The following is a 14,816-nucleotide window of genomic DNA, read 5'->3' as shown; positions in this document are numbered from 1 at the left end:
GCTGGAGTGCTTGGGGACTCGGGTTGGCCAGTGGCCGAAGCCTTGGGTGAGGTAGGTGAAGGCGGGTCCATTGTCAACTGGAAAGACCGGGGATGGGATGATGTGGATGAAAGGAAGGCCACACGGTTGATATAGGCAACCCTGGGCCCAGAAGGTTGCCCAAGAGGGTCGCGAAAAATGTTGGGGGAGATATCGCCACGGGGCTCTTCAACAACCCTTAAAGATTATCCACGATCCTCTCACTCACCGAGGCCGTTGTTACCTCGGTACCTAGCCAAGAAAGGACACCTTAAAGTTCGGTACAGGCCGTTCCACGAAAACGCATCCAGCCACATTGATACACCGAATAGAGGGCAGTAGAGTGCAACAAATTGCAACCCGTAAAATGCTGAATATGCTGCTCGACAGCACAAATGATCCCTTCTTCCCATTATGCTGTGAAAGTAAGCTGTAGGATCGTAGAGACACCCCCGCTCTTCACTGAGGGCGTAAAATCTCCGTATTAAGGATCGATCACACGCTTATGTCTGCGAATGAACGCTTCAACTTGGCAAATTCCCTTACGTAACCCATACAATGAGCAGCCTTGGCGTCTCCCGCGAATGCCGGCGGTAACGGCTCAAATCACGGCTCATACGACACCCACACTCGAGCATCATCTTCATGAAGGCCTGAGAGCAGATTTCATTGCGGCCTGTTGATCATCGCTTACCCGAGCCGGAAATTGTTTGCTGAAGACGGGTGACCGGGGCAGATTCAGGCACCAAAACCCCGCTGCAACCTTCAGGGTAATAACGTCTGAGGTCAAAGGAACCTGTATGCCCACTCTTATTTCGACAAGAAGGATATGTGGGGATGCCGTTCGCTACCCCATACGTTTGGCGGGGTTTACAGGTGGCGTTTCTGGGGTCTGGCGATAGTGACGCGTAAGGTGCGCCATCCTCTTTTACCGTGTTCGCTACCTCAAGGAGATGCTGCATGTCACAGTTAGCAAGACGGTCTCGTCATTACTCTGCTGGCCGAAAGCTACCTGTTCTGCCGAACTGAGGCTGGGAGCTTTGCTTTTTTTTTAAGGATTTCTGCCCTCGTTGACTGCTTCGTTGTTCAGCCAAACTCTTACTATGCGCCGCACTGTATACGGCTCGGCAAACAAGACATTCTCGTATGGCAAAGGTGGTGCGAAAGAGAATGTACGGGGTGGAGCTTGGAGCCACTGTCGCCCTCAAGAAAACTTGGAGCAATGGATTGATGGTGTCGTGAGTTGGGTTCAATCGGAAAATGGTCAGGTTGATGTCTAAAAGCTTCCTATCTTCCATGGTTTCAAATGAAGCCGGGTCATGATACCAATCTTCAAGAGCGCTGTCAACGTCTCGTTTACTGGTGTACCTCCTTGGAAGAACTCTTATTTTATGTTCTTGACAAGATAAGGCAACATCCTGCGGCCACTGAGTCGCAAGAGAATGGCTGAATCAGACACCGAGCCGCGTTGAGCCACATAGCTTTCTTGGGGTGGAAGAACAAGTTGCCGTCGGATGAGTATAGCTGGCATTTGGACGTATCGGGCTTTTGTCCCCAACGCCGTTGCGTAGAGCCGGCTTTATTGCCATCATTTTAGGAGTTGCGAGGGACGTTCTTGAGTCGTATAAAGACGTTCACTTGGCCACTGCCTTATCTACCTTCGTCAGCAAGCAGTCGCCATGAACTTCCTCAACCTCGCCAAGAAGCTCAAGAAGTCGAGCCCAGTCAGACCAGCTCCGGCTAGTCCCCTCGTCTCCTACCAAGGCGAAAAGTCTTCTGCCGCCTCCGTCTCCGATACCTCCGAATACAAGTACAAACGCAACCTCTTCCTCGGGAACCTCATCCAGACTCAAGAACTCGACCACGACCCTGAAGTTGCCGATGACCATGCACGTCGCTTGTTCCGTCACTGTGCGTACCAAGGCTTCTTCGGTAATGCCGGTAACTTGGGCCGCAGCTCGGCTATCTGTCTGAAGGGTGGGGAGGACTTCGCCATCGTCCGTGCCGAGGGACAAGAAGATAATTTGAAGGACTATGTCGCTGCTCTCGACATGCAGCTGGCTATCGTCATCGACAACCCGATTGCATACAGTATTCCAGTTAGGCTCCTCGCTGAGCATATCGCTGGTGACAAACACGGGCTACAAGTCCTCGAATGTCTTTCGCAGTTAAGCAGGGCTCGCCTTGATCAACCTGTCGCCTATTGCGCTCAAGAGAAGCTTTTCGTCGTGTGGTCGCAAGACCCGGAGAAGTGCATGGACCTGGCAAAGACGGTCAACGACGGGCTTCAACAAATCGTCTGGAACGACGAGAAAGACGTTGGTGGTGTTGAAGTCGTCGATGTCGAAGTTGGGTCTATGGAAGGTGAATCTGCTCCTGACAATATCCTTCGCAAGCGCCGCATCCTCGTCCCTTTTTTCGTCTCCTGTGCCTTCCTGGCGTGGGGTGCCTTTTTCGGTCTCATCCTTCAGAAGCTCCTTCAAGAGTATCGCTATGATGGTTCAACGTACCGCTTTGCCTACATCGCCTACTTTCCGATCACCTTCGTCATGTCACTGTTCTTTGTCCTCGTTGTCATAAAGAACGTGTACGAAATCTTCGGCCCCGTGGGTATGGCTTTCAGGAACTCTTTTGCATACTCCGCCATTCCGCCGAAGCGCATGACCGGTGTCCTCCCACAAATTACCATCCAGTGTCCTGTGTACAAAGAGTCATTGGCGGACGTCATTGAGCCCACAATTACCTCCGTCAAAGTTGCCATGCGTCGCTATGAGAAACAAGGCGGTACCGTAAATCTCGTTGTCTGCGATGATCGCATGCAACTCGTTGATGAACGGTCCCAAGAGTTTCGTAAGGCGTACTATAGGAAGAACAGTATTGGGTGGGTCGCTCGTCCGGGCCATGGAGTTGACGGGTATGTACGTGCGGGACGATTCAAGAAGGCATCGAATCTCAACACAATGATGGGCGTCTCTGTCAAGGTAGAGGAAAGGCTTAAGCAAATCGACCGCAGTAATCCCGAGGGTTGGACCCCTATTGACGAGGAGCGTGCATACAGAAGCATTCTGTCCAACGTCATCGCAGAAGACGGTCGTGTCTGGGCGGAAGGTAACATCCGCCTCGGCGAGTTGATCCTCCTCATCGATTCCGATACCCGTGTTCCTAGCGACTGCTTACTTGACGCCGCCTCCGAATTCGCCGAATCCCCTCATCTTGCCGTCCTTCAACATGCCTCCGGTGTCATGCACGTGTCGTGGGACTTTTTCGAACGTGGTATGGCCTACTTCACTAGCCACATCTACCGATCCATTCGTATCTCGTGTGCTAGCGGTGACCTTGCGCCTTTCGTGGGTCACAACGCTTTCATTCGTTGGTCGGCCGTCCAGACGGCTGCGGAGTGGACGCATCCTGATGATGGGCAGCCTAGGTGGTGGTCTGAATCGCACGTATCGGAGGATTTTGAAATGGCGCTCAAGCTTCAGTGCGCAGGTCATTCAATTCGTCTTGCTGCCTATACTAAGGGGGAATTCCGAGAGGGTGTCTCGCTGACTGTTGCGGACGAGATCACTCGATGGGAGAAGTATGCTTACGGCTGTTCGGAACTGATGTTCAATCCTATCCGTACATGGTTGTGGAGAAGTCCGTTCACTCCGCTCTTCCGCCAGTTTCTCTCCACCAGGTCTATTCCCCTGTTCGCCAAGTTCACTCTTCTTTCGTACGTCGGTACCTACTACGCTCTGGGCGCCGTTTGGGTTTTTACGTTTGCGAACTACTTCTTCACTGGATGGGCGGCGAACCTCATCGATCATGTCTACGCTGACTCATTTTCAACTTTGATTTCGATCCTCGTGGTGTTCTACGGCTTGTCCCCATTGGCAGGATCAATTGTGTCATACAAGCTTGGTGATAAGAGCTTCTTCAGAGCCATGGTTGAGACAGTCAAGTGGACACCATTCTTCTCGCTCTTCTTTTCAGGAATCTCCTTCCGTATCTCAGCTGCACTGTTGTCTCACCTCTTCGAGTACAATATGCAATGGGGTGCCACTACCAAGGAGGTTACCAATTCAGACCTCTTCACGGAGCTGCCGAAAATCTTCAGGGATTTCAGGTACACTTACCTGTTTTTCGGGATTCAGATTCCGATGATGCTGTACTTGGCCTTCGGCGCTCCATACCAATGGGTGATTAATGGATTGAATAGCTGCTTCCCGCTTGCTGTGTGCATTGTCGGACACATGCTTCTTCCATTGCTTCTGAATCCTAGCTTGTTCAAAGTGTAACACGTCAGTCGGCCCGAAGTATGTGATGTCTTGGTGTAAGGAGGAACGCGGAGGAAGGAAATAGAGCTACTTGTAGTCCTTGCCCGTTAGGGATCCTTTTGCAAGGTGGACGATTTCAGATAGTATATGCTATAGGACCTTTAATACACTTTCTGTAACCGAAATGCATATAATGCTTATGATTGAGGCAAATGTAACTTTTTATCCCAAACTACGCCTTCCCTTACCCCTGCCCCTCCTCCGCCTCGGGCGTATCGAAATCTACGACACGACGCACCCGCACGACGCACCCTCACCGGTACCCAGCACAACACAAGTCAAAACCCCAGAAACTCATACCAGGGTTGATGACAAGTGAGTATTGTACTTCGATGGGGACTAACCTTAAGCCCAGAGAGGAGGTTAACAGTACAGGCAATGTGGAGGAGTTCGGAGGAGATACCATGAAACGGACCTTGGCAAATGTCAACTGCAACAACTAAAGAGCAGTGGAGTTATCTCATCCTCCAAAAGCGTGTGGTAACGATGACTGAATCAGGCTTGGAGAGAAGGGGAGTGGCACACGTGGGAATTGTTCTTCGTAGTGGGAGGCATATACAGACGAGGGAGATGAAGAAGTAGACATTAGAGCTAGTGTTGGATAATACTTTTTCCTTTAAAGTATCTAAAGAGAAGAACTATATTCTTTATTCCATAATAAATACATTATGGGGTAGGTTATGACAACTTGTTTCGTAATTAACCCTATCACCGCCACTTTTATTTGCACCTTACAGTGTGTCATAGCCCTCAACGGCACATTTTCTTAGTTATATGCTGCCCTTCTACTAGAATGGTAAAACGGCGCCGCTCATTTTGATGAAATGCGGCCAACAGCCCAGTGAAACGCCTGGTGCAGGTGCGTCGTGCGGGTGCGTCGTAGAATTCTGGACTCCCCTCCGCCTCCTCCTTCCTCTCTGTCGGTGACACTGCGGCTGATCAAGTGCCGTCGCACGGCGATGAACCTGAATCCGGTCTTCTCAACCGTCGTTAGCATGCGCCAAATGCGATGCTGTTGCTACTGCTGTTGTCGAACTGGAAAATCCTGTTGAAACTCTGAAAGGCCAGTATCCCTCACGAATACAGGAAGTGATGCAGTAGTATGTCCAAGAATATCGGCCGGCGCCTCAGTATCCTGGAGTCACGGCATTGACGACCTTCTGCATTTGACAGCTTCTGGCCTAGCCTCGCTAGCGCGTAGCGCCAATCATGCTCCACAGAGACAAGAAGAGAAATTCGAACAAAGACAGGAACAAAGAGAGTACCACCCTCCTTCGATTCTCAGGCTGACTATGGGGAATTTCGATATTGGCGTGTTGGACGTGCGCTATGCATATGACGTAATGCGTCCACGTCCGACCGGGCTCACCACAGCCTTAGTCAGTTCTACCTCCAAACATCTTCACCCATCGTACTCCTCCCCAGTACTAAGAACCATCGACCATGTCATCCTTCACCGACAAACACGGCCAAGAGATTGACATGGGGGACACTGTCTCTGCCAAAGCCCGCGGCGGCAAGCACGCTGGCGAAGTCATCGATCTTGTGTCGACCAAGGGGGAAGCGGAAGAGAGGGGGGTAAAGATTCCGCCAAAGGTGATCTTGAGGGATCAACATGGTAACTGTGAACATCCACTAAATCGGGTCAGGCACTGATAAGGGCGTAGGGCATGAAAAGGCACACAACCCTGGGACGTTGATACATGGCGATGATCCGCGGAAAGAGGAATAGGTGCCAGTAGTGGGACAGGGCAAGGAGCAATGACGCTGTTTAATCAAGTGATTGCCGGAGTCCCTGTATAATACCCGCGAATACCACATGGTTAATCAGAATTTCGAACCAAAGGACGAGCTGGCTAGGATTAGGGAAACCGTATAAGTGTCGACTTGAAATGTAACGAGAAGAATGCAAATCACGCATGTGTGGTTCTATGCCTCTACATACTGTAGCTATCCCAGGGATGCGAAGCTGAGCGACAGCGCAGATTTCTACAGACAAAGATATCGATATACCCGTGCCATCAACGGGCAAGAGCTTCGTCCCATTCCCCGTACTAGACCCGCAGTCTTCGACTCTAGCAGCTACTGTTAGATCCGGCAACATTAATGCGGGACACCTCTTGAAAATATTTTATTCTGACTCCACCAAACTCGGGTGAATCGTCGATCCTTCTGAGGCGATAAACAAACAAAGGTTACTGAATTCAAGACCTGAGCAAATACAAAGCCCCCGTTATGCCATTGCACCCCACAGCCGGCACGAACAGCGTCGGTATTGGCGCACAACAGTCCACGGGCAGTTGTTCGCGTGTGTGTTTCTGCTTCGCTAATCCGTGTATTGAACTTGATATTTGTATAATCATCGTCGAATTCCTATGGTAGCAGTCCCCACACCCACTCGAGCTCCCTCTTGATATTGTGCCTCTTAGGGGTATTCTTTCACGGTCCCGGACTTTGGTATTCTTTTTCGTGTCATATTCACTGATGATCGCAAATGAACTTTATTATTGTATATCTACTACCGAGTACCGGCCTCAGCAGTTCGTACATCCTCACAGTCTCCCAACATCTAATTCCACATCGATATCAAACGCCTGCTAGACCTACCACTCCCATCCCCCAAAGCACCCCCCCAAAAGCGCTCCAACCAACCCCTCCTCCCCGCTCGTCCCCGTACACACTCTGACCCGCGTCCCCGCCTCCCAACCCAACCAGTTCCCAGAATCACTCCCACCATCCTCAATCCCCTCCGCGATCCGCTGTCGCCCACGGTCATCAACTACGCATACGCCGCGGGTGAAGTGGCCTTCTGTTTCCACGCGGCAGTCTTCGATCTTGAAGGTCCACTGAGGGAGTTGAGGGTTTTGGGAAAGAGCCAGGAGGTAGTACATACAGGATGGGTCGTGCATCTCCAATCCCCAGCGATCCCCGAAGCGTGCGAGTTCGTCGATGGTGTAGAGTGATTTGATGGTATTATATGTCGTCTCCATGAATCCCTTTACCCACTTCCCCAACGGCCCCTGCTTATCTTGAATCTCCTCTTTAAAGCGCTTGTAGGGCATCATGTGTTGATTCGTGATATCGAGCGGGAAGAGTGTTAGCTTCAATGGTTTAGGAAGCGGAGAGAGCGGGAGGAGATGGGGTGGGAGACAGGTGTGTGGTTGCTTGCTCGTAAGTGCGTAAACGATGGCACTCGCCTCCGCGTCGGCCAAGACATTGAACTCGCCCCCCGGCGTCACATTTCCAGGAACGCGAAGACAGCCGCCCATCACCACCACCTCTTTCACTCTCGAGAAAGTCTCCGGGTCAGCCTTTGCGGCGAGAGCGATGTTGGTGAGGGGTCCGATTGCAACGATGGTGATTGTATCGGGTTCAGAGGTGCGGAGGAGTTCGAGAATGTGGGTGTGGGCTGCGGTGGGGACGGGGGTGAAGAGATTGGGCGTAAAGTCGCAGTCTTCGCCCATGTCCTTCTCCGCCTGTTCAACCTTGATGTCTTCCGGGTCCGTTGGGTTCCATAGATGAATATGCGATGGAGGCGGCGTGAATTCCGGTGCGATGGTGTGAATTCCACCCAACCCATCAAGTCCGTGGAAGTATGCCGCGTCCAACGTCTTCTCAGGGATCAACGGACCATGCGCGCCCATCGCGACCGTCGGGCGCCGTCCACAGTGTTTCTCGAACCACCATTCATTAGACAATCCTCGTGCTTTGAGTTCAGCCTCGAGAACGGAGAATAGAGCACAGGTGTTTCGGACAGTGTGGGGGAGTGAGATGTTTCCGTGGGTAAGGGTGATCGCGAGGAGGTCGATGGCTTGCGGGTTGCAGAGGGCGAGGAGGATGGCGAGGACGTCGTCAACGCCTGGGTCCGTGTCGATGATTGTCGTTTGTTTTGTCATGGTCGTTGTTGCAACCGGTACATCTCGATATACGTAGGCCTCGAGGTCGCTGCTGTGCCACACGGGGTGCTCCCTGGTCAGCCACACCGTTTTCCAAAAAAGTCCAATTCCAAATCGATAAGCAAAAGGAAGGTCAACGTTTCGCAATGGCCGTTCAACAGAGAAAGCGATCAAGAGATGAGGCGGCTAAACCTGTCAAGAAGGCAGAGGAGGAGTTCCAGGTCGAGGGTTTGTTGGATGCCGGATCTGATAGCGAGGAGGATGTGAGCGAGGATGAGGATGCGGGGCTCGAGGCGGAGTTGGGTGATGAGGAGACTGATGCCGAGTACGAAGAGGATTCTGAGGGGGAAGATGAAGATGAGGAGGAGGAGGAGGAAGTCGACCCCCGCCGCCTCGGCCGCGTCACAGAAGACGAAGGCGATGAGGAGGAGCCATCATTGGCAGACGACGCCTCCTCCTCCGACGGTGAATACGAACTCGGCGCAAACGGTGAACCCAGAAAGATCTACCCCGAATTCGACGTCGGCTACGAAACGGATTCCTCCACCGGCTCAGTCCAGAATACCATCGGTAACATCCCTCTCGACAAATACGCCGATTTCCCACACATCGGATACGACATCAATGGTCACCGTATCATGCGACCATTGACGAAGAGTGCGTTGGATGCGTTGTTGGATACGATGGAGCATAAGCCTGGATGGACGGGGTTGACCGATCGCGAGACTGGAATGGATAAGGAGTTGAGTGAGGAGGAGTTGGCGCTCATTCAGCGGATCGAAAGGGGCTTGTTGCCCGAGGAGGGGTATGATCCGTATGAACCCACTGTCGAGTGGTTCTCCTCCAAACTCGAAGTCATGCCCTTGTCGTCGGCACCAGACCCAAAACGCCGTTTCGTCCGCTCCAAACACGAACTCGCCCGCGTCCAAAAGATCGTTCGCGCGATCCGCGAGGGCAGAATCACACTCAAGAAGCCCACCAAAGAAGAGAAGAAGTCAGCGCTGTACGACATCTGGGCCGACGAAACCCCTCGACCAGACCACATCATGCACGCCCCCGCCCCCAAAATGCTCCCACCCGGCCACGGCGAATCCTACAATCCCCCCGCCGAATACCTTCCCACCGACGCCGAACGCGAACACTACGAATCCCTCTCTGCCGAAGACCGCCGCGACGAGGGCAAAGAATTCCTTCCCAAGAAGTTTGGGGCACTCCGTTTGGTGCCTGGGTATGAGAACTTTGTGGAAGAGAGGTTTGAGAGGTGTTTGGATTTGTATTTGGCACCGCGTGTTAGGCGGAATAAGTTGAATATTGATCCGGAGTCGCTTATCCCTAAGCTTCCGTCACCACAGGATTTGAGACCCTTCCCGACGAGAACTTCTACACTCTATCTTGGACACAAGGGGCGTGTGAGGAGCGTCTCTTGCTCACCCTGTGGATTGTGGCTCGCTACGGGTGGAGACGATGGTACAGCACGTGTCTGGGAAGTCCTCACCGGCCGCGAGGTATGGAGGTTCCAGGCGAGTAAGGATGAGGCGGTGAATGTTGTTGAGTGGTCCCCCAACCGCGAGTTCGCGCATCTAGCGGTTGCAGCGGGTGAGGATGTGTTTATGTGTGTTCCCCCCGTTTACTTTTCGCGTGAGGTGGAGAGGAGGTCGAGGGAGGCTGCGACTGCCGGGTTTGCGTTGCCGCCGAAGGACTCGGTGAAGGAGAAGCCAGCGACGTGGGCCAAGCCTCACGGAGCCGCACAGGAGGACGCAGGTGTAGTCGTCAGCATCTCGGTCAAGAAGACCGTGAAGCAGGTTTCTTGGCACAGACGCGGAGATTACTTCTCCACCACCTCCTCCGAAGCTGCCAACTCCGCTGTCCTCATTCACCAACTCTCAACCCACTCCTCCCAATCCCCCTTCAAGCGCTCCAAAGGCCTCGTCCAAAAAGTCGAGTTCCACCCCATCAAACCCATGCTCTTCGTCGCGACACAAAAGTATGTCAGGCTGTATAACTTGCAGAGACAGGAGTTGGTGAAGACGTTGCAGACGGGTGTTAGGTGGATTTCGAGTTTGGATGTGCATCCTGGTGGTGAGAACTTGATTGTTGGATCTTATGATCGGAGGTTGCAGTGGTTCGATCTCGAACTTTCTTCCAAGCCATACAAATCTCTCAAATACCACGCGAAAGCCGTGCGATCCGTGCGTTATCATCGTTCGTTGCCGCTGTTTGCGTCGGCATCGGACGATGGAACGATTCAGGTTTTCCATGGGAAGGTGTATAATGATTTGGAGAATGCGTTGATTGTGCCGTTGAAGGTGTTGAGGGGGCATGAGGTTAGGGAGAGTTTGGGAGTGCTTGGGGTTGTTTGGCATACGAGGCAGCCGTGGCTGTTTTCTGCTGGTGCGGATGGTGTTGTGAGGATGTGGACTGAGTAGATGGACGGGAGAAGTAATAGAGAGGAGGGCATATAGCATTTAGTCATGGTATACCGCAAAATGGAGTTATGTTGTCCATTATAATACGTTGTTGTTCAGGTGATCGTCCTCGTAGTCAGAGGTTCTTGTAAACGCTACACAATGCTCTTCCCGCGAGTATCATAAGGACCAACGCCGGAAATAGAGCCAGCCCTGTTCCGAGAATAATAGCAGTAATGCCCAACCAAACGCCAATGGATCATGTAAAAAAGTGAAAGGAAACCCAGCCTGTAGTGGTACATCAGTCTTGCCCAGAGTTCACAGCAGAACGACCTACCTCTTCCCTCGCCTCCTTGTGCGTAATACGCAAATTTCGATCATTCATCACTGCCTTGACTTCATGTCAGTCAGCTGTATTCCACCAATGTTGGAATGCCTACCTCAAACACTCTAAGGAGAAGTGACCCTCCTGTTCAACTCCTTCTGCAGAAACCTCTCCCTTGCCTCAGCAATCCTGTCGTTCAACACAGCACTGGCACGCGGCTCCTCCTCATCCTCCTCAGGCTGCAAATCACTCTCAGCCCTGGGCAACCTCATCTCATCCTCGTGTCCGGGGTGAACGGCAGCGAGCTCCTGAGCCTTGGGTTCGCGGTCTTCGGCGGTAGGGAGGTTGTCAAGCCACTTCTCGCGGGCGTGGGTGATTTTCGCGTTGAGCTGAGCGAAGGCGGGGTCCTCGTCGCGGGCGTTGAATTGGGATGTGGATTCGGGGGAGGTGGCAGGCCCAACTGCTTCTTCATCCTCCTCAATGCCAGTCAGACGTACCCACTATTCAGTAAACTGTGAGCAAGATGGGGGCATATAACACGCGCATACACCCGGCCCACCTTCTCCTTCGCGTCCGCAACCTTTCCGGTCAACTCAACCTGGACACCCTCGTCTTTCAAGTCCTTCTTCGCATCACTCTCATCGGTCGGAACACTCGTAATGCTAACAGCACTATCCTTCCTCCTCCTTTCCTGTCCTCCTGAGTTCCCTCTCGTCAAGGTACCGGGGAGAACAGCAGTCTGAACCGCACCGTTTGACTTGTTACCAGCAGACTTGGGTGGGACAGCAACGAGGAAACCGGAGCTGTAATCACCGGAGTTGATGTTGGAAGGGTGGGAAGGCATGGCGAGATGTATGCTGAAAAGGAGTAGAAGCTTAAACTGCAGAGGTTGAGAGTTAGTTCGATTGGGAGTGAGGAGGCAAATAGTAAGAGTGGAGGACAAGTCTCAAGAAGCAAGAAGAGGGAAATTCACAGTCGGGATGGGTGGTGTAGGTAGCAGCGGTGTTTTGGTCAACAAGAAGTTGTCGCGCAGGGTGGGAATGCGGAGTAGCGTGATGCGCAGAACTGCAGAGCATTGGACGTAGCGAAACAAACATCAAGCGCATTCACCTCTAAAGAAGGTGAATTCCTTTGGATAGATGGCTGTCTCCTTGATGATACAGGTTTATATGCTTTTCTCACATAGCAGTGCGTCTGGAACGAACTCTACTGGTAGAGAGGGCGTGAGAAACCCGAATCATCCAACCCTGAAACAACCCCAATCATCACATCAGGCAGCTGTCGTATCGAAGCATAGGATTGTTTACCATCGCACTTTCGGCATCGGGTGAAGTCACCTCCATCGTCCTTCATCCTCATTTTCATGCAATGCGAAGCTCGTCAATACCGGTCGCGATCAGGCGCCGGTCCGAAGGGTTTTCACAAACTCGGAAATTTCATGTCATGACAGATCCACACGAACACGTCACCGAAAGCTTAGCAGAGCTAAAAATAGCGGTCTTCGGCCGTATTCCTACCTCCTGTCACATCACAAGCCCTTGGGCCGCGCCCGTTGGCCAACACGCTTGCCCGCTCTGCCATTACAGCCGTCCCGCCGGCCACAGCCCTAGCCAACTCCATCGGTATGACACACCGGCTTCCCATAAATACCCGATGTATTGCATTCGTGCTCTGAGCCGCCTGGGCCTGCGTCTCTGCCGTCCAGATGCATGCAGATGACGGCCTCGGGCCGGGTTGCGGATTCCTCATATTGAGACTCTTCGCGTAATGAACCCAGGCAATATATCGCAAAACTGCACAATGTAACCTACTCAAGATGACGTTGGCAAGAGCTGTTGTTACTCCTTGATATTTTAGCCGAGCTCCGGGTTCTCCCGTCTCCTCGAGCTCGATCGCGAAGCTGATGATCAACTCATGGACCCTCTGTTCCTCAAAGATCACACGTACGTCTCATCGAATTTGCTTGTCTCGCCCAGCTGTCCTTTCCCATCAAGATTCATCGAACCCGAGACACTTTGCTGGTTTCACCCTATTGCCCTTAAAGTTGGGTCGTACTCCCCGCATGGCGTCGCGGCCCCTGGGTCCGACGCGGTACGTACCCGTCAGCTGCCAACTCATTCAAAATTACGGCTGAGTTCATTCGCAATGGCCAAGGTTTTACAGGAAGAGGGTTGATAGCCGGATCGCTAAGGTTTGGAAGACAGGTTGACAGAAGCTTGTTGATCATGAATGGGTGCGGTCCGGTCGAACGGGCGAGTCCGGAGGAGGGATTTCCCCAACGAATGTCGACCATGCGATACCCATTTCTTCAGCAACTCGTTACGTCGTCAGCCGGTCGCATGAGGATGGCAATCTCTTCATTGCCGTACCAACTGACACATATGCCGCTACTCATCCCCACCAGCCCATCGGCGGGCAGGCGCTCACCCACAGTCTCACACCGAAAGCCCCATCTCCTCGAGACAACTCTTAACACTTCAGTGACGTTCTTTGCCCATTCCAATTGGCTCGCGATGGGTTAACTGAGGGTCTGCTTCTATCTTTAGCAACAATATCAGAGGGGCCCCGGCGTACGCGCAGACCGCAATCGATATTCTTAACGTGCGGAGGTAGCCCGAGACCTCAAACGAACCCGCCCCAACCAAGGAAAGCAAGGACAAGCAGTCGGCGACAAGGGGTATGTTACAAGTAAGAGGAACCATGAGCAACGGCCGACGTCACGCTCAAGAGGAGGGGACCATAGCCGAGAAATTGGTTGCGGCATAAACCCGGGATAGATTGCACCCTCAGCACACGGGAGAGGATAGAGGATTTCCATCGCCAGTCATGGGTCCAGGACCCCGCTCCTCTTCGGTATAAAACTCCAGTATCGTCCTGCCTGTGATGGAGTCCTCGTCAACGACCTCATTCGCTTTTCCTACATTCGTTCGCACAATTCTTCGGACTATCGCTCAACTTTACAGACTTGACGATCATCACCGGTTGTTGAATACGCAAACGGTACGATGCGTTTCTCGAGCTTGCTTGCTCCTGTCTTCTTGGCTTCGGTGGTCAGTGCCGGAGTCGTGAAGCGTTTCCCCAATGGCGACAAGGGAGGTGATCACGAGAAGGACATGGACGGCAGGGGTCGTGGGTCGAGTACCACTACTTCCTGCAGTATGTCGACTTCTACGAGCACGCCTTGTACGACGACGACTACCCCTTCGACCACTCCTTGTACGACTACCACCACTACCACGTCCACCCCATGCACGACGTCGTCCAGTACCACCTCATCCAAGTGTACTACGACGCCTAGCTCTACCACCACCACCACGCCGTGCACGACTTCCTCTAGCACTACCACGTCGAAGACCACTACCCCTTGTACGACGTCTTCTAGTACTACGACGACGAAGTGCACCACGACGTCTAGTACCACGACCACAAGCACTCCTTGTACGACTACGACGTCGAAGACTACCACGACCTCTACTCCATGCACTACGTCGTCTTCTACTACTACTTCCAAGACTACGACGAGTTCTACTCCTTGTACGACGTCTTCCAGTACTACGACTACGAAGTGCACCACATCGTCTAGCACTACGACCTCGAAGACCACAAGCTCGACTACCACCCCGTGTACCTCGACCACTACGACCACGACCACCCCTTGTTTGACGACTACGACGTCTAAGAGTTCTAGCAGCACTACTCCTTGCACCACGACTACGAAGAGTACCAGCTCGAGCACCACTCCTTGCACCACGACTACGAAGAGTACCAGCTCGAGCACCACTCCTTGCACTACGACTACGAAGAGTACCAGCTCGAGCACCACTCCTTGCACTACGACTACGAAGAGTACCAA

General features: G+C 52.7%; 7 protein-coding genes across 7 annotated transcripts; 4 read left to right on the top strand and 3 right to left on the bottom strand.

The window, feature by feature from the left end:
• Positions 1-229: 229 nt before the first annotated feature.
• On the bottom strand, positions 230-699 carry SAICODRAFT_32354 (uncharacterized protein). The gene has a single exon (XM_019168193.1). It carries the CDS (start codon positions 429-431, stop codon positions 240-242), a length of 192 nt encoding a protein of 63 aa, XP_019020839.1. The 5' UTR covers positions 432-699; the 3' UTR covers positions 230-239.
• A 1,676-nt stretch (positions 700-2,375) lies between these two features.
• SAICODRAFT_62809 (uncharacterized protein) lies at positions 2,376-4,298 on the top strand (the record flags this gene model as incomplete). Its single annotated transcript, XM_019169946.1, has 1 exon — positions 2,376-4,298. One exon carries the CDS (start codon positions 2,376-2,378, stop codon positions 4,296-4,298), a length of 1,923 nt encoding a protein of 640 aa, XP_019020838.1.
• A 1,445-nt stretch (positions 4,299-5,743) lies between these two features.
• On the top strand, positions 5,744-6,232 carry SAICODRAFT_32352 (uncharacterized protein). Its single transcript, XM_019168192.1, has 2 exons — positions 5,744-5,955; positions 6,005-6,232. Exons 1-2 carry the CDS (start codon positions 5,781-5,783, stop codon positions 6,067-6,069), a joined length of 240 nt encoding a protein of 79 aa, XP_019020837.1. The 5' UTR covers positions 5,744-5,780; the 3' UTR covers positions 6,070-6,232.
• On the bottom strand, positions 5,991-6,480 carry SAICODRAFT_193017 (uncharacterized protein). The gene has a single exon (XM_019166075.1). It carries the CDS (start codon positions 6,439-6,441, stop codon positions 6,109-6,111), a length of 333 nt encoding a protein of 110 aa, XP_019020836.1. The 5' UTR covers positions 6,442-6,480; the 3' UTR covers positions 5,991-6,108.
• Positions 6,481-6,853: 373 nt separating this feature from the next.
• On the bottom strand, positions 6,854-8,022 carry SAICODRAFT_32351 (nucleoside hydrolase). The gene has a single exon (XM_019168191.1). The coding sequence runs from the start codon at positions 7,979-7,981 to the stop codon at positions 6,941-6,943; it is 1,041 nt and encodes a 346-aa protein (XP_019020835.1). The 5' UTR covers positions 7,982-8,022; the 3' UTR covers positions 6,854-6,940.
• Positions 8,023-8,353: 331 nt separating this feature from the next.
• SAICODRAFT_98324 (BOP1NT-domain-containing protein) lies at positions 8,354-10,659 on the top strand (the record flags this gene model as incomplete). Its single annotated transcript, XM_019172155.1, has 1 exon — positions 8,354-10,659. The coding sequence occupies exon 1, from the start codon at positions 8,380-8,382 to the stop codon at positions 10,657-10,659; it is 2,280 nt and encodes a 759-aa protein (XP_019020834.1). The 5' UTR covers positions 8,354-8,379.
• Positions 10,660-13,968: 3,309 nt separating this feature from the next.
• SAICODRAFT_10602 (uncharacterized protein) lies at positions 13,969-14,809 on the top strand (the record flags this gene model as incomplete). Its single annotated transcript, XM_019165274.1, has 1 exon — positions 13,969-14,809. A coding segment is annotated over one exon (841 nt), but the record flags the coding sequence as incomplete, so codon positions are not given.
• Between the last annotated feature and the right edge of the window lie 7 nt (positions 14,810-14,816).

This window comes from Saitoella complicata (genome assembly GCF_001661265.1).
Source record: "Saitoella complicata NRRL Y-17804 unplaced genomic scaffold SAICOscaffold_32, whole genome shotgun sequence".
Taxonomy (NCBI): Eukaryota; Fungi; Ascomycota; class Saitoellomycetes; order Saitoellales; family Saitoellaceae; genus Saitoella; species Saitoella complicata.
This window is presented reverse-complemented; position numbering and strand designations above follow the sequence as displayed.